The sequence below is a fragment of the Chelmon rostratus genome, chromosome 10 (assembly GCF_017976325.1).
Source record: "Chelmon rostratus isolate fCheRos1 chromosome 10, fCheRos1.pri, whole genome shotgun sequence".
NCBI lineage: Eukaryota > Metazoa > Chordata > Actinopteri > Chaetodontiformes > Chaetodontidae > Chelmon > Chelmon rostratus.
This window is the reverse complement of record NC_055667.1, coordinates 10,024,350-10,051,712: the sequence shown is the minus strand read 5'-3', so window position 1 is coordinate 10,051,712 and position 27,363 is coordinate 10,024,350. Positions and strand designations below refer to the sequence as shown.

The following is a 27,363-nucleotide window of genomic DNA, read 5'->3' as shown; positions in this document are numbered from 1 at the left end:
ATCAGGGGTTGGACATGTTGCAACTAGTGTGCATCAACAGGTGAAACATGTCGTGGTATCCTGTCATGTACAGGCATTGGCTCTCAGGTGTTTTTATTCACAGGTGTGTTTGTATCAGAAACCATCTGGGTTGTTTTTTTTTTCAGAATGACTTGCAGATTTACCAACAAAGTGACAAAGTGAGTTTCCTGTGCAGACTGACACATTCTGTTTAACTTCCCAAACGATACGTTTGTCAGCAACAAGAAAGAATAACTGAAGTATTATCAGACGTTAGATGCTGGGGGATGACTGTGATGCTGCACAGAGAGGCAGCAAGATACTTCAGTAAGATTTGGTTTTCATCTCCTTCATATTTGGTGACTAACCTGCAGGCAGTGGCCCCGTTTTCACACACTCAGAGGTAAACTCAGCTCAGTCCTTATTTAAATACACATGTCACAGAAGCCTCAGACAGGCGGTGAGAGCTGCTTGGCTTTCCTGTCCCCGTGGGGCTGCTGGGAAGAGCTCTGGGCGTTTTCAGCAGAGGTTTCAACACCTCCCTTCACTCGCTGTTTAAATCTAGAGAGAAAATCCGTGAGAGTAGTTAGTGTCCTGCGAGAAGGAGCAGAGAGGTGCAGCGATGGAGTTTTCCTCTGCGGTTGTCTCCGCCGTTTTGGTCTGTGTTGTCACCGCTGGGATTCCTCACGACGGGATACACTGGACATACACAGGTAGGCTTTGTGTTTGGGGTTCAGAATTTAGTTTGGATTGGAAGTGCCCAATTTAAACACCAGAAGTGGCAGAACGGAATTGGATTTCTAGATGTCTGATGCGTAAAATGCGCGTAACAGCCCATCTAGTGCGTATTTGTTTTGGCATAATACTAAGAAGCAGAAAAAAGAATGCCTATGGTCCAATTTGTTGAAGTATTAATAGTCTATAATTATATTTCGACATACACCGGAGGCATTTGGCCACCAGCTCTCCTGGGTGGCGCGCTGCATTGGCCAAATACCTCTGATAACCGCTGTCAGACGGTGGGTATATCAAGAGCTTGTGAAGAGAGTCATAGGAACAAATGATTAGGTCTGTGTAACGATTATAACGAGAAAACAATTTGGGAATTAATATTAAAGGGAAACCCACAATAATTGCAACAATATCCAGTTGAGCAAGCCCTGTGCGTACCAGTGTTACCAAGGACATGTGACCTGTTCTAATACTCCACAAACAAAAGCTAATTTCTTAAAACAGTCACTCTCTAAATTCATTCATCTCAGTCCAGTGGAATTTTTACTTAGTGGGAGATCCTTACAATGTGATCATCGGTGTCGGTCCTTTTTGTTCTGACAGAGGGAGCTTTGGACCAGATGCACTGGCCGACCAAGTACCCTGCGTGTGGCGGTAAGAAGCAGTCCCCGATTGACATCCAGCGGCGCAACGTGAGGCACAACCCAGACATGCTGCAGCTGGAGCTGAGCGGTTATGATGCTCAGAGAGGGAATTTCCTCATGTCCAACAACGGGCATTCTGGTAAGAGAAGCTTTTATGTGCCTGCTGGCTGGACCATCGTCACATTTGTAACAGAATATTTATTCTTTGATATCTTCACGGTATAAAACTCAATTAACTCATTCTCCAAACTTTCTCCAGTTGTGTAATCCATTACAACATCAAGTGTGCACATTTCCTCCCAGAGCCTCACAGTTATTGTATGGTACTGAATTACTTCTCATCAATGATATAAGTTCCACAAGCGTTATTGTAGAATTTCTGTTCACTGTGATGGATTTACAAAACTCACGTAATTAGATTTTCTCATCTAAATAAATGGAAACCAATGGCTGTAGGGGCGCCTGTGGGTATTAGTTTTCAGTGTTTAAGTGTTTAATATCTGAATATCTGTATGTTTCCATCAGTTCAAATTGACCTGCCTCCCACCATGGTGATCACCAAGGGCCTCCCTGGAAAATACACAGCTGTCCAGATGCACCTGCACTGGGGCGGCTGGGACCTGGAGGCCAGCGGAGCAGAGCACACCATAGACGGCATCCGCTACATGGCAGAGGTTGGCTTAGAAAAGACTGAATTTATCAAGTTCAAAAGTCAGGTTTGCCCTGATGAAGGCAGGGTAGAAAGTAACTGCAACACAAGCTGGTGCACCACTGCTGTGATGACAACACGCAATGCGAGCATCCTCTTTATATTAAAGCCTGTTGTCAAACAGACCTGTGCAACTATTAAATGCTCAAGTGAACATGAGTTACAGCTTAGCACAAACACTGCATTTGTACCTCACACTGCCTCAGTTCACTCCCACAGCGTATAACAATGAATTATCATAACAAATCATCCAAAGCACGTCATGCTTGTGTTGCATCAGTAAGGAAACCAGAACAGTACAGCTTATAATTTGGAAGCTGGTCCTTGTACTCGTCTTTCACTCAGTTTCTGAGTTAGTTTCATGGAAATGTACTTGACAGAGGCCTTTATTTTCTTCTGAGTACTTTCCTGCCAATATATCTCTTAGCTGCCCATAAAACCAGCTTAGATTTGCCTGTTCTTTAACTTGTGATTTGAACTGAAATTATTTTATTATGAGTCTATTAGTGGAGAGTTTTCCATTTGAAAAGCAGGTCATTGGGCATATTTTGGCACCTAACCCGCTCTGCATTTCCACCTTGTCTTTCAGCTCCATGTTGTCCATTACAATTCTGACAAGTACAAGAGCTTCACTGAAGCCAGAGACAAGCCAGACGGGCTGGCAGTGCTCGCCTTTTTCTATGATGTACGTAAACCACACTTCTCTTCCCTTTCCTCTATGTTCTGCTTTCTCTGACCACCAGGTTGTTCAACATCTATGCTGTGTTTCTGATAAATGGCCATCGCTTCTGCTGTAGGAAGTCTAAAAAAAAGGTCTTTGTGGTGAAATTCCCAACTGTTCTTTGAAGTGCATGACACTTTGTTTTTCAGTCATGCTGCTTGATTCAAAGGCTCTTTTGAAAGCTCATTTGCATGACGACATATTGAATGAGCGCTTGTTTCCAGAGGAATACTCTGGATCTCATGCAGTCAGTAGCTCTCAGCTGGCAGAGATCACCACTGCAGCAACAACACCGCTCATCATTCATCAAGTTTAATTTCTGGGATTTTGGGAACGTGGCAGGGTCAGGATGTAATGTATTTGGAAGGAAGGAGAACTAAAGTTTTACCCCAGGTGTCCATAAAGACCTCCATCACATCCAATGCACTGTTTGAGCTTGTGCAATTGGGGATTAATGTGGATGATTTTTACTTCCAAATAAACTAGTTGAGATTTTATCTGGCTAAACCTTTGCCTTACAGTCACTTGTTTGAAAGAGGAACTAAAGTGCCACCACTCAGACTTAAAATACAATAAAGATAAAAAGCTGAAAATTCTTGTTTTGACTGAAGCTTTACACGTTAGTATGGTTTCCTTTCAGGATGGGCATTTTGAGAACACCTACTACAGCGATTTCATCTCCAACCTGGACAAAATCAAGTACGCAGGTCAGTCCATGAACATCTCCAACATCGACGTGCGCTCCATGCTCCCCGAGAACCTCAACCATTTCTTCAGATACCAGGGCTCCCTCACCACTCCGCCGTGCTACGAGAGCATCCTCTGGACCGTGTTTGATACACCCATCACTCTCTCACACAACCAGGTGCAGCAGACAGGAAGGCCTTTGCTTCAAAACTGAGAACTATTTGGGGAAAAAAGTCTTTTACAGCTGATAGAAATATAGAACCTTACTGTCACCAGTAAGGAAACCAGCTTATTTTGAATACTCTGTGGTGCAACATCATAGCCTTCTCTTCCCATCTGTTGAGTTCAGATCAGGAAGCTGGAGAGTACTCTGATGGACATTGACAACAAGACCCTGTGGAACGACTACCGCATCGCTCAGCCTCTCAACGACCGTGTGGTGGAGTCTTCTTTCCTGCCACGCCTCGGGAAAGGAAGTGCGTAACGTGTTGTGACACTGTGATTACTCAACAGGGCAATATCATTTATTCCTCAGAATCGACGCGGGGCACAACCAAGCCCCGAGCTTAACCACCTTTTGTCTTTTCAGCATTTTGCCGGCAGGATGAAATTGAATCCAAGCTGCTAAGGATCGAGGGTCTGATAACGTCTCTTGGAAAGCGCATACATTCAGGTGAGTGAGCTGCTAGTGATGAAAACTGCTAAAGATGGATGGATGTGAAATGAACGTGCCCATAATTACTCTGCAGTGTTCGTCTCTTTCTTATTTATTCCCTGAAGGTGGACTTCGCAACTCCAGGCCAACCAAATATGGTAAGCCTTTTTTCATCCTGATTGGATTTGAGCTGTGCTTTGTGACTGTAGATGATTAAATGTTGATGATGGTGATATTTATGGCTCCCCAGTCTGATTCTATTCTTTTCTTCCTTAGAACCTCGTGGCCTGTTTCCTCTGGTGCTCGACTTCCAGGAGAAGAATTCTGGTAGTTATGCTTTGGCCCGCCTCAGCCATCCCATGGACCTGAACTCCTTTACAGTCTGCATGCACGTCATGCCCCAGGTTGAGGGGATCCACACCGTCATCTCCTACTCCAGTAACGGCAACGACAACGAGCTGATGATCTCCATTGGCCAAGACAGAGACGCAAGAGAGGTGGGCCTCTGGATTGGCAACGAGTTCGTCAACCTGCCGCACAACTTCAGATCCCACGATTGGGCCAACTACTGCATCACCTGGTCGTCCCACACCGGTGGCGCGGAGCTGTGGATCAACGGCATGGTGGGGGAGCAGCGATACCTGAGAAGCGGCTACACCATTAGCCCCGGCGGGGTGTTCATCCTGGGCAAAGACCAGGATGGATTACTGGGCATCTCTAACGCAGACGCCTTTGTGGGTAAGATGACCGATGTCAACGTGTGGGACTATGTGCTGACCACAGCAGACATCCGAGACCAGATGTCATGTGAGAGGAACAGCACCACAGTGGGAAACGTGTTCAGCTGGGGAAGCACCAAGCTGAGTCTGTACGGAGGGGTGCAGCTGGACAGTCAGTACAGATGCTCCTGAAGAGGCTCAGCTGCTTCTGTTTGCATGAGCATTAAAATTCTGCAATAAAACAAAATATCAGTGAAGATGGAGGGAATTTAAAATGTGTCTGGCATGTGTCATAAAGGATAAAATGTCTTTCAGGAACCTGTAAGTCAATATTTAATGCAAACTGTATCTTATAGCGTCATACATGTATTGCATCCATATCTTTGCTACATTAATAAAGGCTTACAAGTGACATGTTGATTTGTTTAATGACTCAAGCACCCATTCACACCTCTCACACAAGGACTTTTAGACAGCATTAGATTGCACAAAGATCTTATATTTTCCAATAATAGCTATGAACACAACACACAAAAAGAGATTGTGTAAAGATTGATTGAAAAATAAAAAATAGAGGCTAAATCAAAGCATTTCCAGTCCATTACAATACCCCCCACAGAGAAGACTTCCTCTCCTCTGAATGCTCTCATTTTTCTTCAGAAGGCCGTGACCTTCACTGCATCCTCCAGGCTTTCTTTGCTCTCTTTCAATGGCAGATCTCCATCGCCTGTTTTGATCTCCACTTTGTTCCTCTTTGCAAACATCTGGCAGACCTCCAGGAAGGTCTTGCTCTTGGTCTCTGGGACCACCAGCCAGATGTAGACCAGCGTGACCAGACAGATGAAGGAAAAGATGATAAAGCTGTAGGAGCCCAGACCGCTCTGGAGGCAGATGAGGGGGAGGAAAATGTGATCAGTGTGTCCTCAAGGTGAAACGTAGTAAATATGTTGAGACAGTTGGCCGGACATAAACAGCAGCGAAGGTGAGGTGAAGCGTGATTCACACGCTACTTTTGTTGGAATGCTCTTTTTCAGTTCCTGTTACTCAACAAATTCCTCCCTTTGCTTGCTTTTTGGTTTGAAGATGATGACTTGAGAGGAAGTAAACATGACTCAAGCGTAATGTTTATGATTTTGTCCAAGTTTACGCCACTCGGTCCATTAGAAATGACACAATGACAAAACTGCTCCCAATAAACAGGGACTTACGCTCTCTCTGCTAAAAGAAAGAGGAATCGAGAGAAGATTCCTAAAGATCCCCTTCAGACATACTCAAAGACATGAAAACACTCTGCTGGGAATAAGAATTTATGTATGATGCAGTTTTTCCACAAAAAAGGTGTAATTACTTGTTAAAAATTCTTAAAGTAACATTCACTCTCTCCTCAATATATACATAAAAAATCCACAATAAAAAAATATACAAATATTTTTCTTTTCAAAAGTTTAATGACTGGACACAGGATGTCAGATAGAGGAGAAGATTGATACTGTTCCTGATACTTGTCTATTAAATATGAAGCTACAGCCAGCAGGCGTTTAGCTTAGCTTAGCATAGAGACTGGAAACAGGTGGGAAAAACTAGCCTGGCTCTGTCCACAGGTAACAAAATCAGCCTGGCTGCACCTCTAAAGCTCACTGATTAACAGATGATATCCAGTTTGTTGAATCCTCACTAAAAACAGATTTTGCAGGGGGTCATGTGCCCGATCATTTCATGGCTGGCTGTAGTGACTCCTGACGAGACTGTATCAGTGGCAGTGGCATCTATGTCCTCAACTCTTAAGACAAAAGTGAATAACTATTTTTGAACTATTTCTTTTACTCATTTTGAATGTGTCTATCATCAATTATTCATGATGTATTTATCTCATTTGTTTATGATTTGACTCCCGTTTGATTGGTTGCTGCAGCCTTTGGCCCTGCTGTAACAATTATGCCATTTCATATTGTGAGTTTAATGCCTGATGAAGGATTGTGTCCAATATGTCACATTTTCATTTAATTAATCGATTTTCATTTAACTTATAGCCATGTTCAGGAATTCAAACTTTTTTTTTTCTGGGTTGAATTTTGCCTGCAGAACTTAAGATGGACAGTACAGACTGAAGTATCATGGTATCACAGTCAGGACTTGACTTGAATTGATTTGCTGTTGTTGATGTAAAAAAAACATCTGGAACTAATTACATTTCAAAATAATAAACTTTCACTTCCCCATTGCCAAGGCTCTTAGAAATTGTGTAACTGACCTTGAGGAAGGGGAAGACGAGGCCAACAGTGAAGTTGGAGAGCCAGTGGACGGAGCCTGCGACCATGAAGGCAGCGGGCCTGGCCGACTGCCTGAACATCTCGGTGGTCACCACATAAGGAATGGGACCTGGAGAGTAAAGATGTGGTCAGCCACAACCAAAACAAGCGAGACACATCATCCATCTTCAGGGTCACAGTGAGGATGCTCATGTCTCAAACAACAGTGCAGATTTGCAACATATATCATTACATGTCTGGTCACATCCAAACAACACTTCAGCTAATGGAGCGCCCTGTTGTAATCAGTGTGTGTAAATAACCACTGGTGGGTTCGGACTCACTGGGTCCTATGGCATGTCCTATGACGTAGGTGATGACACAGGCGATGCTGACGTAGGGCATCCACGTCACGCTCTCCTGTCAACACAAACCAACAGCTGTTGTTACCATAAACCAGACGCACTGATGCTTTCAAACAGGAACAAACATTAACCAAATCCAAATTATTAATGTGCCAGGTTTTCACTTTAAATTGTGCCTTCGCTCTAAAACTTGCGAACACTGGAGACTTTGGATGCAGGTGAGATTACAGGGTTGAAGGGGGCAGCACTGGTTTTGCGGTTCTGTTTAATAGGCAGTCTTTCTCATACGTTCTTGGTGGGTGACTCTGTTTTAATGTCTTATGACCCGGGGGATGTCGAGTCAGCATTTCATTTTCCAGACCAAGCTCTAAATGTATAATATATAAACATCACAGGAAATTGTAGCTGTTGTCTTGACTTTGAGCTCCAGCACAGTGGAATGAAATCAAACAGTGACCGTGAGGTTAAAGTGCTGACTTTCAGCTTTAAAGGGATGGTTCTCTCTGTCATGGCGACAGCTAATTCCTAAACTGCAGTCTGTCACTCTGTAATCTCTTCTGTCTTCTTCTGTGCAATGGAATTCAAATTTAATGAATATGGTGTTATATTGGCACTGACCAGCATTTTAATCCCCGTACCACCAGCTCCATAATTATGCAACCACCTGGATGACGTGAGCATGGGAATCTCTCCTATCTTAACAGTACGACGCGAGCACAGCATTAGTCATAGTGGTGCTCTGTGCCTGCCTGTTGTGCCATCCCTGTCATAATGACTCATCCTCCTGTCTGCATTTTTGGACTTTTGCCTGTTTTCTTCTGCCTTTACGGACTTGGTTGCCTGTTCTGCCTCCTTGCGTTTTGCTGACCCATGTCTGGTAGAAAAGTAAAGTAAACCTTGGTTTTACTTTACCGGCTCGTCCTGTGAGTCATGCTTTTGAGTCCACACCCTGCCTTACTGAGCTGCTACACACCCAATCATACAAAAAATGAAAAGCAGACAAAATTTTGATTAAAAATAATTATTTAAAACATTTACAACATTTTTTTTTCAATGCTGTTTGCACACAAAACTCCTTTCACCTCCTCATACTGGGGTGGCTGCATAAACCTCAGAGAAATGTTTTTTGAGAGGAATGTCATGTGGGTAAACAGAGTCTTTAAAGGTGTTTGAGGTGGTTCAGATCCTTATTGGGTGACTCATTCTCACATAGTCCCCCAGTGCTGCAGGGCAGAATTTACGATACAGACGAGGCATTGAAGGAACTTTCGTCGACCAACCACAGTTCCTTACCTGCTTTCCTTCAGATCACCTTCTGGCAGAAATGTTTCTGCGTCACTCTTGATAGCACATCACCTGACTGCCTACAGCCTTTTCTAGCAGACAGCTGTCTGTCAGAAGGGGCTTTCTGGCAACAGCTCCTGAATATGAGCTGGGCCTTTGCCCCGTGGGGCCCTTTGCCCCATCAGCCTGTGGGAGTATCTTAGACTTTTACCTGCTTCAGTCTGTGCTTGAGCATGATGACTATGCTTCAGAGTTCCTGTCAGAGCTCACCTTAGTTCCTGCCTGCTTCTAACCTAAATAAAGGTTCTGAAGAGAAGCTACCTCTTTTCCTGTGTGTTTCTGGACTTGGGTACTCCTTCTCTGCAACTTTGATGGCCTAATAGCAAATGTTTTTGACTGGCACTGTTGTTGGTTTGAACACCAGACACCTGACAGCAGGACATCATCAGGGAAAATGCCTTGCTGATCTGTGGGTGGCAGACTTACAACCATACATTAAATATGATGACTTAATTTTAGCTTATTTTAACATATCCTGTAAAATTGTGAGATCATGTGTGCAAAAGGCTACAAATATGCCTACACAGTTCACCAGATGTGGATGTAATGTAATGTCTGCACTAAAACATGCTGGAGTACAGAGCACTGTCCTTCCCTTGTTCCATCAATATTCTGCTATAGAAAATAAACTAACATAAAACACATTCATGTTATGGAGAAAACACTTCATAACAAGTCTTCAGATCTCATGACACAACTGATTTTTTTGTTTACCAAACCACTAGAGGGCAGCAGAGTCACGTGTTGAGGGTGTGTGTCACACTGGCGCTTTCACATGGTACCTGGAAGTTGAGAGCGACAGTGAGCACCACACAGGCTCCACAGCAGATCCCAAAACCACACAAGAGGAGCAGCTTTCGTCCCGAGGCCTCCACAATGAAGACCTAGAGAAAACAAATTGGCTGTTCAGAACTGTTGTCTGCTTCTGATGTGATCAAAGAACAGACTGTAGCTATCAGCTCCTCCCGTCTTCAGCTGTTAACAGCTTGTCAAACTTGAACCTAACAGTGTACTTACAGCAGCTATGGTCATGCAGACATTCACTGCACCTGTTCCCACTGTGGCGTACTGGATATCATTCTGCTTGACTCCTGCAGTGCCATAGATGCTGTCTGCATAGTAGTAGATCTGATAAGGGAGAGAGAAATGCATCAGAATTAGCCAACAGCCTGATCTGCTGTTGTATCTGAAACACAGTCAGTGTGGCCATCACTGGGTCTGGGATAAGGACAACTGGCTTGATGGGCACAGCTCACCGCATTGACCCCCGACAGCTGTTGGCCCATGTTCATGACGATGATTGAGACCAGCTGCCAGCGAAGGGAGCGCTGGGAGAGCAGGTTGAGCACAGACAGGTGGCCCTCGGCCCTCTCTGACTGGTCCTCCAGACGCATCTCTGACAGCTCTTCATCCACGTCGTCCCAGCCTCGCAGACGCTGCAGCGCTGACGGAGACAGGACATACAAAAAACCATAATGCACAGCATATGTTGCTAATTTTTTATTATTTTCCAGCTATTTTGGTGTTTTCTTACCTTTTTTTGCTGTCTTCTCATCGCCTCTCTGGATGAGCATGTACCTGGGGCTCTCTGGGAAGAAAGGCAGCAGCAGGAGCTCAATCAGGGCAGGAATACCAGTCAATCCCAGCATGAGGGGCCAATCTGGACACAGAGGGAACAGAGACACATCTTTTACCAAGAACTGACCTCATACGGCCCCCAAAAATTCAGCTGTCAAAGATGTGTTTCAACACCTCTTTTATTGGCGGATGACTAACATTTACCTGTCCTGTTGCCCAGTATGCTTCTGAGGCCCAGCACTTGTGCGCTGAGTATGCCAATGGTGATGAAGAGCTGTGGTATGATGCCGAGGGCTCCTCTCAGGTTTTTTGGAGAGATTTCTCCCAGATACATGGGCACTACGTTGGATGAGAGACCTGCAGACAAGTGCACACAACCTAAGACGCATTCAAAAATGACTCTTATCAATCTTGATTGACTGTTGAGCATATCTGACCTGCACAGATGCCCACTATAAACCTAGCCACAATGATGATCTCATAGGACTTGGCAATCTCACTCACTCCCATCATCACAGCAGGGACGATGGAGAAGATGTTGTTGAAGAGGAGGGTGCCCTTCCTGTCACAGGGTCAATGCATTTAAACTTATTATACAGTATGCAGTTTTTATTGTGTTTTAATGTGACATGTCCACTTTCAGACAGGGCTCAGCATGTAGTATTACCTCCCCAGTTTGTTGACCAGAGGGGCCACCATTAGAGAGCCAAAGAAGCCTCCTAGTGGGTACATGGACACAGAAAGAGACCACAGCAGAGTGAGGAAGTTGTCCTCAATCGGTCTGCCGTAACGCTCCAGGTAGGTGGTGTTATAGAACTGCTCCATGAACTGAAGAGAGCATGGCAGTATGAGTGAAACACATTATCACGCAAGTGACTGTAAAAAACAGCAAATTAATTTGCTTCTTTGCTTTGGTTACCAGTGATGGAGAGTTGATCACAGCCACGTTATAACCATACTGGAATGACGAACCAAATGCAGAGATGAGTGTCGCCAGTGCCAGGACCACAGTTAATCTCTGTCGAGAGGGACATCATGTGAAACATCATCATCCATCATACTTGCATTATTTGCACACTGTCACCAAAGAGACAACACAAACACTGATGTGACACTCACACCTGGCGTTTAACTCACCCCTCTCCTCTCCACAGGCTTCCCCCATTCCTTGTCCTCTGCCATGGCTCCGTTTGGACTCACGTTCAGCAATAATAACAGCTCACTTTGTCATTACTGCACCACTGGATTCTGCTGCCCTTTGGACACGAGATCAGAGAGCGTAGCAGGGGTTTACAACTTGGCCTCGGTTATCGTTTTCATGTTGCTGACTGTGCTCTCGGCTTCAGGACGTTTTGTGTGGCAATAGATGCAGGATATTAAAGGCTGCCCTGGGCTGAATGTTGATGTATGATTCTTTTATTGCGGCTTGATCTAAATTGGGTCAATAGGTGGCATCAACAGCTGTAACTAAATGCTGTCATTATTAATAAAACGATAACACAGCACGAGTGTCTTTATTGCTTTCACACCTGCAGGCTGGATTACAGAAGCCTTATTACAAAACGACACGGCGCTGGACTCACACACAGTTGGCAAAGACTTCTGTATGGATCCATTTTGAAGGATTTATCTGCTGTATTTGCTATTTGCTTTATCTTCAGTTTGTCACATGCTGCACTGCCTTTTATCTCCAAAGGAGGGCCTGTTTGTCAAAAGGACGTCCTTGAGGCTGTTTGCTCTTAAAACTGGATGTTATTTGCTTCACTACAAAAAACATGGCTAACATGTATGTCTGTGAGTAGATAATGTTGGCTGGAAGTTGCACAAATTAGAAGTCAGAAGGATGTACGCACAGAAGGTGTAGTGTTAGGTAAAGCAGGATGAGCTGCAAGAATTCACCTGAAACAAAAGCTGACATTTTCTTTAGAGGCCAATTATATATTTTCATACAGTCAACAAAACAATGGAGTGGTTTGATTTTTCTGACGGTTAAGACCCAGCGGACTTACATAGACTGTTATAACAGCGTGTTCAGGGAAACAAATTGGGATGACAGTGAAATCATAGTGGGCAGGGTTTTGTTGAATTTCAAGCTCGGGTTGCTTTTATTAGATTTGGCAAACAGGAGCCGTCACATTCTGCAGTACTGCCCCTCCTTTACCCAGACCCCTTCCATGCCATCCTCTACCTGTCCACCAGATGGCCTCAGACGTTCCCACATCCACATGTTCAACTGTCGCCACTTTCCCTCATCAGCCCATTTCTGCTCATTCCCTTTCCAGACTGTCAGTGTTACTTAAACCTTTGCTTTCCAGCCATCAGAACACTGAACTGTGCATTCTCTGTTTTATATCAGGATCCCTGTTCTCTGGAACCTGAACCTGAAACAGCCTTCCTGCCTGTGAGCTGGGACATTTGGGAATTTGGGAGCCTGAAATCTGTTCTGCCACTTCTAATTAAAATGTTCTGTCGCAGCTCTGACCTATTGCCCATTACCTTTGGTGGACAGTGTGTTTGAGAATTGCCTCCGAACCACTGACGCAGCCAAATGAACCGCCTGTGTTATGTAAAAAATGGCTTCCATTAACTTGACTGGTGAATGGTCACCTCATGCAGTGTAGTACGGCCCTCTGGTTCTCTTTAACTTAATGAATTAAGTGGGCAGGGAGCCAGGAGAGGAGAGAGCAGAAACCTCTTCCTGAAGCGTTTCCACAGGTTCCAGTTACTTCAATGTCAGCCAAATCTCAGAACCCACACAATGGATTAATTCCTGCAGGAAATATGGTAAGTGTTGGGCCCCGGCGTGGCCTCTGTCGTCCTCAAGGACAAAATACTGTTCACTGGCCGTTTTGGGTGTCGTCAGCATAAACAGCGTTCACTTCCTCCATTTTCACAGACATGGTATCCAGTGCTCTGTCAGTGTTACTGATGGTCCTGAGAGACTGAACTCTGCATGGTGTCGCATAAATTTAGACTGCAGATAAAATTAGACTGCATGGAAACTATCCCATAAAACTGTGTGTTTATGTTTTTAATATTTCCAGTATAAACAATATAAAGTCTCCATGTTCTGGACATAATGTCTGAGAACTAACTGCCCTCATAAGAGTACAGTGTAATGGAAAATGATATAAAGGCTTTGACAGCAATATCATCCTCTTCTGCATTGCCTAATTCATCAAACAGACCAACAGGGACCATACAGGACTTCCCAAATAAGTGCTCGCCCTTTGTGAGAGTCAAACAATAATCACTTGAGGATAAGAGAAAATTGGCTGTCAACAAGAAGGAATTCCTGCGTCCTCACCTTTCCTTACAATCAACACGGTAATTAATCTTGTTTGAATGTAGCTCATCATCTCCGTGGCAGGCTTGTTGAGACTCAATGGATCTCAGCCAATATTTTAACAGCTGGAGGAACTATGGGGACTGGCATTGGGGATGTAAGCCAGGTCGGTCCCACAAGGTTCAGTGAGTTCACACTGCTCGTTGGTATGCCTTCGGCCTGTGGCTCAGTCGAGAAAACAGGAGCCAACAACAGCAGGGGTCAAAGGAGAAGTGTGGCTCGGGTTTCAAAGAGGAAGGATGCCATGTGATGATGATGATAGGTCATGCATCCTGACCACATTGACCGATGCTGACTTAGTTTTGGTCATAACACTGATGAGGTTTTGCAACTACTGTCTGAGAAATGTTGCATCTATGAAGTTAAGCGAGACTGAAAAGACATCAAGGGAACTAGTACCTGAGATGAGCACATTAGGGGAATGTTTCATATTCTCATGTAGCTCTTGTGCATTTATTTAAGTGAACTGAACACAAACTGTCCACATAACACAAATTAATTTATGATACTTTAAAGATCAAATGTAATCAAGATTTTGCAAGCAAACCTTTTGAAGACATGCAATGTCATAACGTACATACTTTCAGAAAAATGTTTTATATCAAAGCTTCACTGCTGAACATATTAATGGGATCTTTACTCAAAATAAAAAATACATCTTGCTTGAAAGATGGCTGTAAAAAGTTAGCAGTTTCCTCATTTACAGAACTGCAGCTGTGGTCGGCTTTATAGTTCATGCCAGTTACAACAGTGACAGGTTCCCAATTTAGTAAATAAGTGTTAAAACATTCGTTTGCCATAAAAACAATACTTGAATACTCAGTGGAACAAGATGAAAGCTGAATATTTATTTCACAGTGATATCCTCAGAATAAGTGAATCCACACAGTACATGATAAATAAAGCTGCTAAACGGTCTTTAACAGACTGTACAACTGTTCAAAATTCAACCAGGCAACATGAACAAACAAGAATTTAAAGTGAAATGGCACTTTAAAGTTTTAATGTGCAGCCCATTCATAACATTACAATGTGTGTAACATATTCAGTCTGCAACACTTAACAGCAGAGTCAGGAAGCATCATCCTCATCACTCAGGAGTGCAGGCGTGTTGACTTGTCCTGTGACATGGATGTGCATACACCTGCAGAGCCTCCAACCTCCAACCATGTTGTTGTTTTTTTGTGATTGTTGCCTGTTTTTGTTACTGCTGGCTGTAGAGCAATTTGCCCCACGGGGACAATAAAGACTCCTTGAACCTTCTGAAGGCACTTCCTGCAATGAGGCTCAATGTGAAGCAGAGACCTCCACCAGTCCCTTCATGTTAACGTTTGTCAGGCTCCAAACCCGCAGAATCTAGTATCATCTATCAGTGGGGACTTGAGTGATGCTGTCTTCTTCTCTTTGTGTGGAGGTGTCCTGTCCCGGTAACAGCCTGCGGGGGGCGTCATGCAAGTTCTGCCCCTCTGCCCGACACTTGGAGCAGCAGCAGCAGAGCGCGGTGCAGAGGCGCTTGCGGATCGGCTGAGTAAACAATACAAACATGATGCAGTTGGCTGCTCCCTGTGAGGTGTTGCCAATTCCCTGTTGGGTCCAAAGAAAAGTCTTTAAGGGGAGTGTGGCAATAATAGATTATTACATCGGAATGAACTGTCCCTTAATGGGTTGAAAATGTAACAAAATCCATTAATATCACTATCTCATGAAGAAATAACATCATATTACGAGTTCAGGTAATGATTGTCAGTAGTGGACATTCAATATTTTTTTATACAATATTTGTTTTAATTGACAAAAAAAACTCTTTTCTTATGAATTATTGTTTTGTTATATCATATAAAAATATTTTTCACACTTACAGTGACAACATGATGCAATACATTGTCCAGGAAGTTGGTACATCATAAAGGTTTTATTATATTTTAAACTCACTTGGAGGGCATTATGATACTATTCAGACATTCAAAAACAGAAGTTAACACAGGAACTACTTAATGATGAATGTGTGAGGATTCACAGGCTTAATAGCATGCAATCACACCATCAGAAGTTTAACAGCACATAAACAAATGATAGCACACAACTACACCCACACCCACTGCGCCATCAAACACACAGAACAACTCACACACACACAGTCTAAAGGATGAAGAAGCATTTGACAGGAGAAGAAAACTGTATATTCAAAATTAGGATTAAATTGGATTAGTAGACATCCTCAGTTTAAAAGACACATTAAACTCACATGTAGAGTGACCAGCACTGGGTTCTGTCTGGCTGAAGATCCAGCTAGCAGCAGTACGAAGCGCACTGTGCTCCAAATGCGCAGTGCGATGAAGATAATGGGAATGAGTGTAAGCTTCATATCAGCCACAGAGGAGAAGGAGTGTGATTGAGGCCTATTGGCCAAGATGGGACGATACTCGGACAGGGCAGCATGCTGCATCAGACAGAGATATTTTAAAGACATGAAACACAAAATTAAGAATAAAAATAAAGTGAATGAGATGTGTCATCAAATACTTTTCTCACAATTTGGCAGCTATTTGAGGAAGACTTTTCTGTAGGATATTATATGAAGTAAAAACAGATAACTGTGTCTGCCAAGGAGGTTGTGTTTTTTTTTTTACTTTGTTAGTAGTGGTACGATTATTTGACAATATATATATATATATATATATATATATATATATATATATATGTACAGTATATCATTATTATCCATGAGGATGTGTATTTATCTAGATCTAAATGGGAATAATATTTATTTTAAAAAACAGAAATGTATTTTGAAGGTTGTGCAACCTTCAAAATATAGCTCAGGTATAGTATGTGCTCTCTGAGTGCTGTCTAGTTGGAATCATGTTTAACATATTCATGTATTATATATGATTTTAAAATGCTGTATGGTTGTCTTTAACAGCAGAGGAAATTGTTAAAATAGAAAACCTGACTTTCCTGTTGCTGCCTTTTCAGTTGGTGCAACACGTGGCTGATAACCTGGTTTGATTCTCACCGCTATGTGGATGTGCCTCTTGATCAGAATGTAGAGGACAGGGAGGGTGAGGTAAGCCATGAACTCCCAGATCTTTCCAGTCAGCAGCATCCACAAGACCCGGTCAGAAGCATGAATCCTGACCCAGCACCAGCCCACTGACACCTCTGACGCATCATAGCCAATCTTGTTCAGGGACACTGCTGCAACAGTGATGGCCAGAGGAACACCCCAGCTAGATCACAAAGCAGAGGATTAAACCTAACTTCCTCAAAAGGCCAACTTACTATCTCAAAACATCTCCACAATGTTTGTACAAAAATGTTTGGTGGGTTCACACATATTGCAAAGACATGTGACACCGTGTGATAGATTATCTTGTTCTTAAGGCTTGTTTGTGTTACATAGTTCACAGTGCAGTTATACCAGTTGCGCTGCTTTGGCTCTGAACATCACAAAACCGCAAAATGATTCCAGTACTTCAGAAATAATTTCCCCTGCATTTCCCCCTGAAGCATTACCTCTTCTCTTAAAACACATTTAAAAGAACACTGCATTTGCAAGCAATGCATGGTTGTTCTTTATAAATACCACAGTGCTTAAGGCCTTGTTATGTATGTGTGTATGTGTGTGTGTGTGTGTGTGTGTGTGTGTGTGTGTGTTGGGGGCGGGGGGGTTGTATACAAGCCTCAATGAATGGCTCTGTTGTGTGATCTTCAATTCAATGGAGTATTTTAGAATTCACAGAAACAACATTATGACAACCACGGACACTGCAGTGAGGCGTACCCATGGGTGAAAATGTTCTTGTGTCCAAAAATAGATCAATATACAGCACGGCGAATCAACTCCCTCCTTACATCTTCACAATCAACATGGACAGCTCATTATTGTGCAGAAGGAAAGCTGACAACAAAGGATGAAACATATGCGCTGATTCAGAGCATTCAAAGTGGAGGCTAGTGGTTTGCTAAACCTTTTAACAACCTTCAGACAGATACTTGTTAAACAACAAAATGTTGTTTGATGAGGTTTTAATCACGAGAAATCCCATCCTTAAGAATTGTGTAGCTGTGATCTCTCATTGGTTTTGTGGTTGAGCTTAGTTTTAGTATTTTTTTTTAAATGCTGCTTTGTCTGGGTTTCCTACACCTTGTCTTAATAACTTCACATTAAGACTTTAAGGTGCTGTACAAATGAAATTGCCTTTAGAAAAACCATTATGTCTTTGTAAGAGATAATTTAGTCATTATGGGACCAGAGAGGAATTTTATTTCTGATGAAAGTGATAATAGCTTCCGGGTATAACACAATAAATGTTTCTATACCGACATTCATTCAGTTCTAACAGGCCATTTAGTGGGCGACAAAACAGCCTCCATATAGTGTAAATCTAAACATCCCTCACATTTGGTTGTCTTATTTCTATAGTAGATAAACAACTGGTGTGGAACTTTGGAGAATCAGGTTGCTACGGTAACGCCAGTTGTCAAGCTGAGAGATGGAGCCTAACTAAAACTACCTCCACAGCACAGGTGAAGTTCAAGCACTGCCATGTAGAAGGTTAGTTTGTGCTGAAATTATTTATTCAATAGTTTCTGAATTAGATTTAAAATAAAATCCAGGATATTCCTTAATTTCACATACACAGATCAGATAAGTCGCTCATTACTGATTATGGAAAATCACTAACTCCTTTGTGACTTCAGCACTCGGTACTTTACGCGCCCCTGACAATGTTACTATGGAAACACAGCTTTCGGCGCTGCGATAGCCTGAGTAGCTAGTGATGCTAACTTTATAGTCTTAAAATTAGGCTTCATCTTTGTTTGAGTAAACTAGAGCAGTCTAACACATAAACTAAGCTGAAACAGTCCATGTACTCTGTTTTCGGTATAAGGAAGCAGGTGGCTTTTTCTGGAGTAATACAGTAGGAGGGTACAACTTCGATGGCATCTCCCATCACTTCCAACCGCTAGCCCAGAAATCGGTTACAGTTAGCATAGCAGCCAAGAAGAAGAGTTCAGCGAAGGTGCGCACTTACCTGACAAGGTGGAAGAACAGCACCAAGCTGTCAGCGACTCTTTGGCTGGACCTTACAATAAAAACATACAGGTAAACGGCAATGGCCACAGTCCAGAAAAAAGAGCTGGTGTTGGCGAAAGTGGATATCGCCCCTTGAACGACGCAGTCCAGCGAGTCAGTGTGGAAAACCCTCCAGACGCCGAAGGCGTAGGAGACAGCGGACAGCCAGTCAGACAGCGACAGGTACACCAGCAGCTTCCTCGGAGTAGTCCTCAAATCTGACCAAACTATGTAGGTGAGGATGATTAGCGAAGAGCCCAGAAAGGACAGCGCGCACGAAAACAACACGACTACCTGCTCAGACAAGTACACCACTGTCTGGTTTCCGTTTGCCATCGTTTAAACGATAGTGCGATTAGATATGAGCAACGATCACCTCATGGATAGAAATATCACTGACAGACGTGCTGCAAGGTTTGCAAACACTCCACCGACGTGCCGACTAGTCTTTCATGTTGTACAGTAAGGATAGGACCATAAGTTAGTATATCCGCGCTGTTTTCCCTTAAAGCCAGGCGACATTTAAAACTGAGTCGGTCCATATGACCGAACACACTTCGTCCATTGCTTTTAAGAAAGCCAAACAAACTTTTCGTCAGTCGTTAACCCCTCCCTCCCCGCCTCCTCACTTCTCTTCTCGTTGCAACAACCGGAACCAAAAGCAGAAGTCAGTCAGCTGGTAATGGGCAGACTCATATGCACGTCTATTTTAGTCTCTAATGGTCTTTACTTGTGTGACCCTTGTAAAGCTTTGGGACGTTTGTCACATAAGAACAGATAACAACCTGCGCCTTTTCCTTTCCAGTTGGTTTATAGAGAGAGCACAGAGCACTGGTCGGACATTTAGCCGTCAAGTACAGAATATTGCATCTGAATTACACAGAATTGTGTCTTCATATTTCTGTGATATTGGCCAAACAAAAAAATAGTGAGAAATTGGGCACTAAGAAGTGTTTTTTAGGTTAAAAAGTTTACTTTTCAATCTGGACTCTATTTTCCTAAGTCTTCCCAAGACTAATGGGGACAAATTTTGAAATTGTTCTAGTACTGACTGAAAGCACTGCAGTCTGCACCTTTTTGTGTTAAAGTAAGATACTTTTTGTTTAATCAGAAACAGCCGTTATATTGCTCTCCTAAAGCCACTAGACTCCATTGACAGAAACATTTTACCTTGCAGAATGTCATAAAATTCTGATTTTATGTCTTTAATTTGATTTTCAAATGTAAGTTAAAAAAGTGGCCATAAGCGGTGTTCCACACCTTATTAAAGCTTGCCAGTGCAATAAAAGTGCTTGACTGTGCAAAACACAAGCTAATTTAACAGTCATGTAAAAGAAATAACTTACAATGGTAAGAATAAAAAACAATTACAGCACAAAGATAATAAAATAATATATAAAAACTTAATTAGATGAGGTAAGATAAGATAAGACAAGACAATTAAAGAATCCATTTAAAGCACTTTTTGGCACAAGACTTGAATTTATCAGTAAATTTGAAAATAATTTTTAAAGGCATTTGGAAACCAGTTTATGGCTGCAAGGATCAGTGAAATAACGTGCCATTATTTTGCTCAGTAAAATAACTAGCAGCAGCATTTTGAGCCTTGGACTGGGAAGATTTTTTTTATAATGCCATAAAAGCAGCACATCACCATATTCTGTTATTGTGTGTAAATATCCTCTGAAAGCACCAATAGTCATCCCCAAAATATCATTTGGATTGCAACTAATGATTATTTACATGAATTTAGGGGTACACTCCATTAATTGCATGCTCAATAAAACATCTTGAAAATTTTAAAATACCTGTCACAATTTCCGAGAACCCAAGGCAATGTCTTAAAATTGCAATTTTTGCCCGACCAATGCTGCAAAATCTCAATGTATTAAATTCACAGTTATGTAAAGGAGAAAAAGTGGTAACTGTGATTGCCATTTTTGTTCAGCAAATGATTGGAATGATAAATCAAATATCAAAATTGTTTTCCAATTAATTTATTGTCAATTGAATAATTATTATTTGACTAATCATTTCAGCACTAATTACTGACTTATGAATATTAAGGTATTTCACAGGACAAAAATAATTTTATTTTAAATTTCTCACTTGCCAAGTAAACTGGGTGAATCCTAACTGAAACATCAGATTCAAACAACTGGAAAACAATGCAGATGAAGCACAGATTTTAATTTTGAAAGGCAGTTCACAGGAACACGTTGCATTATCCATCCACATGTAAGCTTTCCACTGTAGGAAAGCCTGATATTGTTGCCCTTAGTGAACAGGGACTGTCTCAGTGTTCTGGGCCAATAAAATAATTTTTAAATTAAATTATAATACAGATTGATTTAAAATGTGCTGCTGGTGGTCACCTTTTGCCTCACAGTAAATTCCCTTGTTATCACACAGTTCATTAGGCTCACCGGTCCCCCATAATAAAGTAAGCATTTGTGACATTTTTTAGAAATGAGTAATGCCGTGCTTTGTGTCAAGCAGCTGTAAATTCTTTGGTGGCCTAGTAATTGTGGTTTTCCAAGGAGATGAAGTGTCGAAAGATTTAAAGCCATAAAGCAGTGACCTTGTGTGAGAGCAGGATTTTAATGCATCTGCATTGCTGCACCCCAGAAAAACTGCAACCTCTTTTTTGTGTGTGCGGCAATGCAGTGTCCTGCAGTCTGCAGCAAACACATCTGCATTATCATCAGAATCACACTACCAGCTATCAGTTTTAAAATGTACAAAGCTGTCATCCATCAATTGTTAACAATAAATCAACTACAGATTCTGTGATTCTGCTGACAAACGTTGCTTTGTGGCTCTTGAATCATGAGCGCACTATACATTCAGCTGTGTCTGCATTTGCTGTGTGTGTGTCTGTGAAAACCTGAATTAGTGCACCTGGCATCCAGGCCGCTCTGCCTCATCTGAACTCATTAGGTCTACTGTGTGTGCATGGCAACACCAATTTTTCAAGGGTCTCAAAGTGCTTTTACATGGTGCAGAGTGATTTATATGACACAAGTTTTCCTTAGTTCCGAAATGCATGTGTACTCTGAAAACAAACAAGGCAAATGAATGAATTGTTCTTTATGTAACTTTTATTTACCCCCTTTTTTACAGTCATAATTTATAAAATGAAGAAATTATCAGGCTGCGACTGATAAATTAGGAATCAACTATATTCATTATTAATGTGTTAGCGTCCAGAAAAAAGTACTTATAATTCATGAAGCAAAGTTAAATTGGGTGCACCTGAAAAATAAGGAATCCCATGTCATGATCAGCCAAGCCATAATTTCTGAATGAAAGGGATTTTCAGACCGAAAAACAAAATACAGTGTAGGTTTTACAGACTGCTGCAGTGTTAAAGGAGCAGAAGCATGCTGGGAGGTTGCTTTCAGTCACAAGATGGCAGCAGAGGATTTTGAAAATACAACACATAGTGTAGAAGTTGGATTCCTTGATCCAACTGTAAATATTGTAGAGGGTGTTAACAAAAAGCCCATGCTCTCAATTGATCTATCTTCAGTTAATTCATTATCAAGTCCTTCGCTCTTGTTAATTTCTAAAGTGTCAGCACACATATGTAAAAACTTACAGTAGCAGCAGGATCCATGTTTGCTACAATGCTGATTCGCGTTTTTCTCCCTGTGCCAGCTGTGATCCCAGGGCCTCTTATTGCGAAGAATTTCTGCGGCAGTATACTTGCTGATTGCTTCGTTCTCACTCCTCACAACAACCAGCTAAGACACTGCCAGAGAAACACCCACAGGAGCCACGTCCAACCATCCATCCCTTCGCCTGCCTCGCCCCAGTAGGATCCTGACTGTCTTTGCCGTGGCACCTCCACTGGTGAGTCTGCACTGTGGATGATCCTTAGCCAACAGCCGGAAGCTGTAGGAGAAGTAAGAAATAATAATTGAATAACAGTTGGTTCATGGAATAAACCTAATTTGGCCTGTTACAACTGAATGTAAAATTACAAGAAATATCTGGTTGCATTCATTTTCAATTTATAAATCTTAAATGAAGATTTTAAGACGCACTCTCCCCTGCCCAACTCAGCTTTATATAAGTGCAATGCATTGATGAGTCTACGCTCCAGTGCCCAAAGTGACCCAAAGCCTGTTCCCAGATTCTTGATACTCCTCTAGCCTTTTGTGCAGCATCACTTTAAGTGCACACAACTTGGGCAAACACAAACACCCCCGAACTAAGAATAGACTTGCCATGACTCATGATTTTGCAACAAAAAGCTCAGTTTGATTTAGCTCCCATCTATTTGTGTAGGTCTCTGTGTGTGGCTATCTGTCCACATGAGTACCATATAATGCAAGTGCCTGTGTGGTTATGTACCAAAGGGACAACAACTAAAACCCCCTCGCTATCAGTTGTGTTTGCTGGCTGCAGTGCTATTTTTGGGCGGGCTGACCATTCCATACTGTCCTCTCCTTGTGGACTCTGCTTTGCTGACAGGACAACATGGATACTAGAGAGCAATCTGCAGCAAATGAAGGAACAGAGGGAAATATGAAGGAGACAGAGAGGTGTCCGGAGGGATGCTTGGAAAAAACACAGATGAATGAATGTCCTTTATCTGGTGTATCTTCAGCAATGAGTGAAATCTGCAGCAAGGCTATTTGTAGCTCTCCATGTCTGCTTCTGGTGAGCTTCATGACGCATTTTTTGTTGTATAACGGGAAATTCCTCGCTTAATAGGTGGTTGGAGCATTTTGACCTTATCTGATGTCGAAAAAAAATTAGTTACTTCTAAGAGAAGCGTTATTGATGCTCAGATGCATTTTTTTTTTTTCGCAGAATGCCCTGCGGGTAATAACACAAAATGTTTATTTGCCTGCTCCTGTCTTACACACAGAGACAGAAGTGTGCTCACTGACAAACACAGGAACACCTCTTGACCTGCTTTCATTGGCCAAATGACTGCATCCGTGTCTCTTTGTGGTGAGCCAGACGCTGCCTTCACTGAGCACATGATGACAGGAATTCCTTCCTGCTCAGGGCTTGATGTAATCCCTAATACAGGATTGAGGAATGCCAGTGAAAACAACGCCCTGCTTGCTAAATGAATGAGTGGCTGCCTCACTGCATCATACAGCAAACAGCAGCAGCAGGAGCAGCAGTGAGCCTCGGCTCTCAAACCTGTCCACAAATATGTTTCAAGCCTCAGGCTGGGATCAGCTTTACTGACAGAATTGTGTCTTCCTATTTCTGTATATTGGCCAAATCAAAAAAGGTAGTGGGAGATTTTTATTATTTTTTTTACAATTATTAGTGTGAGGTGTGAATAAATATTGTATGAATTAATTTAGCAGTGGACCTAGAAGAACCTTTGGAGTGAATTGAAGTAACTGAAAAGTGTTTTTCAGGATAAAAGTCATGTTAACTTTGATGCTTTTCAACCTGGACCCTATTTTCCAATGTACCGCTGTCCAAGTGACTAATGGGGACAACAATTTTTTTAATTGTTAAATTACTGATGGAAGGTCCAGTACCTTCCGTCAGTACTCAACCTCCCTCTTGCTCCTCTCCCGTATATTGTCAAAGCAATATATATATATATATATATATATATATATATATATATATACATATCAGATGATATTTGTTACAATTTTGGTGCCTCATCAGTGCAGAAACTAAAAGCTGAAGCATTGAGAAAGAGAGAGAGAGAGAAAGAGAGAGAGAGAGAGAGAGAGAGAGAGAGAGAGAGACTCTGCTGCTACAACAGCAATGCTCCATTATAAGTATATAGGTCATTATAGGTCATCAACCGACAGGCAACAAATCTCCTCATTAACAAAGCAGATCTCTCACCACATCACCAAAACACAAAAACACACATATACACATATAAGAACATATATACACCCCAACTTCGACCCACCTACATGTCCTCAATCTCTCTGGATGTGAAAAAAACGCACTCACCCAGCTACCCTACATCACCAACCCTGTGTACCTGCCCCTCCTCGCTCCTCTCCGCTGTACATTTCTTTGTTGTTCCAGTGTCAGCTCACAACACTCAGTCATGCTTCCCTGCTCCAGTCCCTTTCCACCAACGTAATCATCTTATGGCCAACAATGACACTAGTATATACTGCAGAGCCAGGTTTGGCCTGCCTGGTGCTGGAGCTTAGCTGCTACTGAGGTTTATGTAGTGCAAGTATGTATATGGTCTGTGCTTTTTAGATGTTTAAATTTCAAATTAACAATTCAAACCGCCACTGGAGGCACTTTAAATCAATAGAAAATGATTAGAAGTATTAAAAGCCTGGTCATGACATTTATTACTTCTACTACTACTACTACTGCTATTCTACTTTTTGCTGTAAGTTTTTGAACGTCATTTGAGGATGTGATTTGGTTTCATTATCATTCCGTTATCAGTATTGTATGTCAAACTGTAGTGTGTTAATTATTCAGTGTTTTTGAGTCTTACCCACCGTGCGCACTACCCCTGGTTACCAGAAAACAGAGTTGCCCCAGTAACTATCTGCAGGCTTGACCACACAGAAGCAAAATACACAGATCATAGTACACAAGACACTAAACGATTATCATTTCAGTCACTTGAGTGATTAATGTATTTGAGTTTTGACCATAGAGCTAATCACTAACATGCAGCTATTATGTGTGACAGTGTGGATAGTGTGACATAGCTTGTCTTTATCTGCTTTTCTATGTACAATGTGTGAAATCATATGATACTTCCTGACTCAAACACTGGTGAAAATTATGCCTTTTTGAACAAAAAAAAAGTCAGATCACACTGTATTTAACCAGAACAAATCAGTTTTGAGAAATGAAGAACTCTGAACTCTTCGTCTCTCCGGTCTCTGCTTTTTCGGGGGGGAGAGACGGCCTGCTGGGTCTCCTGATGGAAACCGGCTTTCATTCTGAACAGAGGAGAAAACAATAACAAAAACAGCTGTCCTTCTCTGTGAGGATCAAACTGTGGTCAGACAATGATCGCCGAGTCCCTGGGGACTTGTGAAAGGGTCACTGGTGGTGCTCTGTCTGCACGGAGGTTACTGTGCCACTGTGTGATTGGTAACTGCGTGTTTGGGTGTATCACAGTTCTCTGCATTCAATAACCTTTTGTATAGTTACCATGGCATCATATTAGCATCGAGACTCAGCTTGGATGCTTTCACAACACTTAGAGCTGTACACTTGAAATTAACATTTTCTAATTTATACTTCAATCAACTTACAGGCCTTATTAAGCAGATCTGAAGGCCTCATTTTAGCATCTTTTGATTTCCCCACACTAATTAGTGTTTCTGAAGTTTTACTTAAAGTAGAGGTGCGCTGTGCTCCTCTCTGCAATAACAATTAACCTAGACGCTCACTGAAGTGCTCAGCTGTAATATTATATGTCACAGGCTTTTATTCACACGCAGTTTTGACACTCACCGCACAGCGAGGCAACAGTGGAGCTCCTCCATCCACGCTCGTCTCCAGGGAGTGCACGCCGGTGTTGACATCGGCGGGAGTCTGTCCACGGGTGCTGCAGGGCTCTCCCGTTGTGTGGGTCACTTCACACTGGCAAACTGTTGACCACTAGTCGCTTCTCTCTCTCTCTCTCTTCTCTCTGTGTCTCTGTGGATGTCTCTCTGTCTCTGCTTCACTCAGGCAGTACAACAAGTCAAGGCATGTTCCAACACGCCACCAACAGCCGGACCTGGTGTATGAGCCTGCTCCTAGACCAGAGGGGGAGGAGCAGAGGATCAGAGAGGGGGGAAACCCAGAAAAAAGACCCAGCATGACTCAGCCCGCTTCAATCGGTTAGCATACACAGCATTTACTTTGAACACTTAAACACATGAAGGAGTTACTGTTTGAAGGTACGTTAAGATTAGTTCTCTGGGTGACACAGCGAAGCAGATTTCTTTACAAAAGCAGAGCTGATGAGTTGATGTGAGGTGACAATGGCAACCGACTGAAAAAGTGTAAAAGAGAAGAGCATTTTTGAAATGGTCTGACTTGTCAGATCATCTTTGTTATGTCATAGATCATAAAAAACAGTTTGCCTGCAGGCAGTGACTTCTTTCTCTTTTCAGCCTCTGTGCCCAGCGGGTGGAAGCAGTTCACAATGTTGTCTGTCTTTCCTGGACAATGCTAAAACCTCGGTCTTTGCTGTTTGAAACCGACAGATGCAAGTAAAATTAATATCTTAGCTACAGTCTTGCTCGTCATTCATACTCCTATTAGCAAGTAATCCAGTTTCATCTTCAACACAGCAGAATGAATAGTTTATAGAAGCTGTAACCGGACACCAGCACAGCATACTAATGAAAGCTGCTGATTCATCAAATCGTCTTACACAGTAACCCACAGTAGGTCACATCAATTACAGATGAAGCCCTTCAGTGTGAATTATAAGGCTGTGAAAATCTCATGGAATGCATGTAAAGGTATGTAAAAGTTGTGAAATGTTGATACTTTCCTGAATGTCTGATGTTTAATGCCAAATCTGAATTTAACACTAATGTATTAATGCAGCGGAG

The 27,363-nt window shown here is 42.3% G+C and overlaps 3 protein-coding genes and 1 long non-coding RNA gene across 4 annotated transcripts; 2 read left to right on the top strand and 2 right to left on the bottom strand.

Annotated features, from left to right (window-relative positions):
* Positions 1 to 315: 315 nt before the first annotated feature.
* Positions 316 to 5,274, top strand: ca6 (carbonic anhydrase VI). The gene is made up of 9 exons (XM_041945335.1): positions 316 to 713; positions 1,336 to 1,515; positions 1,902 to 2,050; positions 2,675 to 2,770; positions 3,447 to 3,671; positions 3,843 to 3,969; positions 4,083 to 4,166; positions 4,274 to 4,306; positions 4,425 to 5,274. The coding sequence occupies exons 1-9, from the start codon at positions 623 to 625 to the stop codon at positions 5,057 to 5,059; spliced, it is 1,620 nt and encodes a 539-aa protein (XP_041801269.1). The 5' UTR covers positions 316 to 622; the 3' UTR covers positions 5,060 to 5,274.
* A 249-nt stretch (positions 5,275 to 5,523) lies between these two features.
* On the bottom strand, positions 5,524 to 12,630 carry slc2a1a (solute carrier family 2 member 1a). The gene is made up of 13 exons (XM_041946789.1): positions 12,539 to 12,630; positions 11,541 to 11,598; positions 11,323 to 11,421; positions 11,071 to 11,231; positions 10,841 to 10,965; positions 10,608 to 10,760; positions 10,360 to 10,485; positions 10,082 to 10,269; positions 9,843 to 9,953; positions 9,608 to 9,709; positions 7,461 to 7,536; positions 7,119 to 7,246; positions 5,524 to 5,748 (listed from the first exon to the last, which is right to left on the bottom strand). Exons 1-13 carry the CDS (start codon positions 12,628 to 12,630, stop codon positions 5,524 to 5,526), a joined length of 1,644 nt encoding a protein of 547 aa, XP_041802723.1.
* A 1,592-nt stretch (positions 12,631 to 14,222) lies between these two features.
* On the bottom strand, positions 14,223 to 19,386 carry gpr157 (G protein-coupled receptor 157). The gene is made up of 4 exons (XM_041945917.1): positions 18,789 to 19,386; positions 16,766 to 16,979; positions 15,995 to 16,189; positions 14,223 to 15,333 (listed from the first exon to the last, which is right to left on the bottom strand). The coding sequence occupies exons 1-4, from the start codon at positions 19,163 to 19,165 to the stop codon at positions 15,112 to 15,114; spliced, it is 1,008 nt and encodes a 335-aa protein (XP_041801851.1). The 5' UTR covers positions 19,166 to 19,386; the 3' UTR covers positions 14,223 to 15,111.
* A 3,127-nt stretch (positions 19,387 to 22,513) lies between these two features.
* LOC121613356 lies at positions 22,514 to 27,090 on the top strand. The gene is made up of 3 exons (XR_006007181.1): positions 22,514 to 22,684; positions 26,489 to 26,640; positions 26,917 to 27,090. It is a non-coding gene; the product is annotated as an uncharacterized LOC121613356 (long non-coding RNA).
* Positions 27,091 to 27,363: the final 273 nt, after the last annotated feature.

Coding starts and splice junctions, on each gene's coding strand:
- ca6 (XM_041945335.1), top strand. CDS start 623: ATGGAGTTTTCCTCTGCGGTTGTCTCCGCCGTTTTGGTCTGTGTTGTC. Junction 714..1,335: donor GATACACTGGACATACACAG/GTAGGCTTTGTG, acceptor TTGTTCTGACAG/AGGGAGCTTTGGACCAGATG. Junction 2,051..2,674: donor GCATCCGCTACATGGCAGAG/GTTGGCTTAGAA, acceptor CTTGTCTTTCAG/CTCCATGTTGTCCATTACAA.
- slc2a1a (XM_041946789.1), bottom strand. CDS start 12,630: ATGTGGATGTGGGAACGTCTGAGGCCATCTGGTGGACAGGTAGAGGAT. Junction 10,270..10,359: donor TGAGAAGACAGCAAAAAAAG/GTAAGAAAACAC, acceptor TGTCTCCGTCAG/CGCTGCAGCGTCTGCGAGGC. Junction 9,954..10,081: donor AGCTGTCGGGGGTCAATGCG/GTGAGCTGTGCC, acceptor CTCCCTTATCAG/ATCTACTACTATGCAGACAG.
- gpr157 (XM_041945917.1), bottom strand. CDS start 19,165: ATGGCAAACGGAAACCAGACAGTGGTGTACTTGTCTGAGCAGGTAGTC. Junction 16,980..18,788: donor CTGTTCTTCCACCTTGTCAG/GTAAGTGCGCAC, acceptor TTTGTGATCTAG/CTGGGGTGTTCCTCTGGCCA. Junction 16,190..16,765: donor AGAGGCACATCCACATAGCG/GTGAGAATCAAA, acceptor TGTCTGATGCAG/CATGCTGCCCTGTCCGAGTA.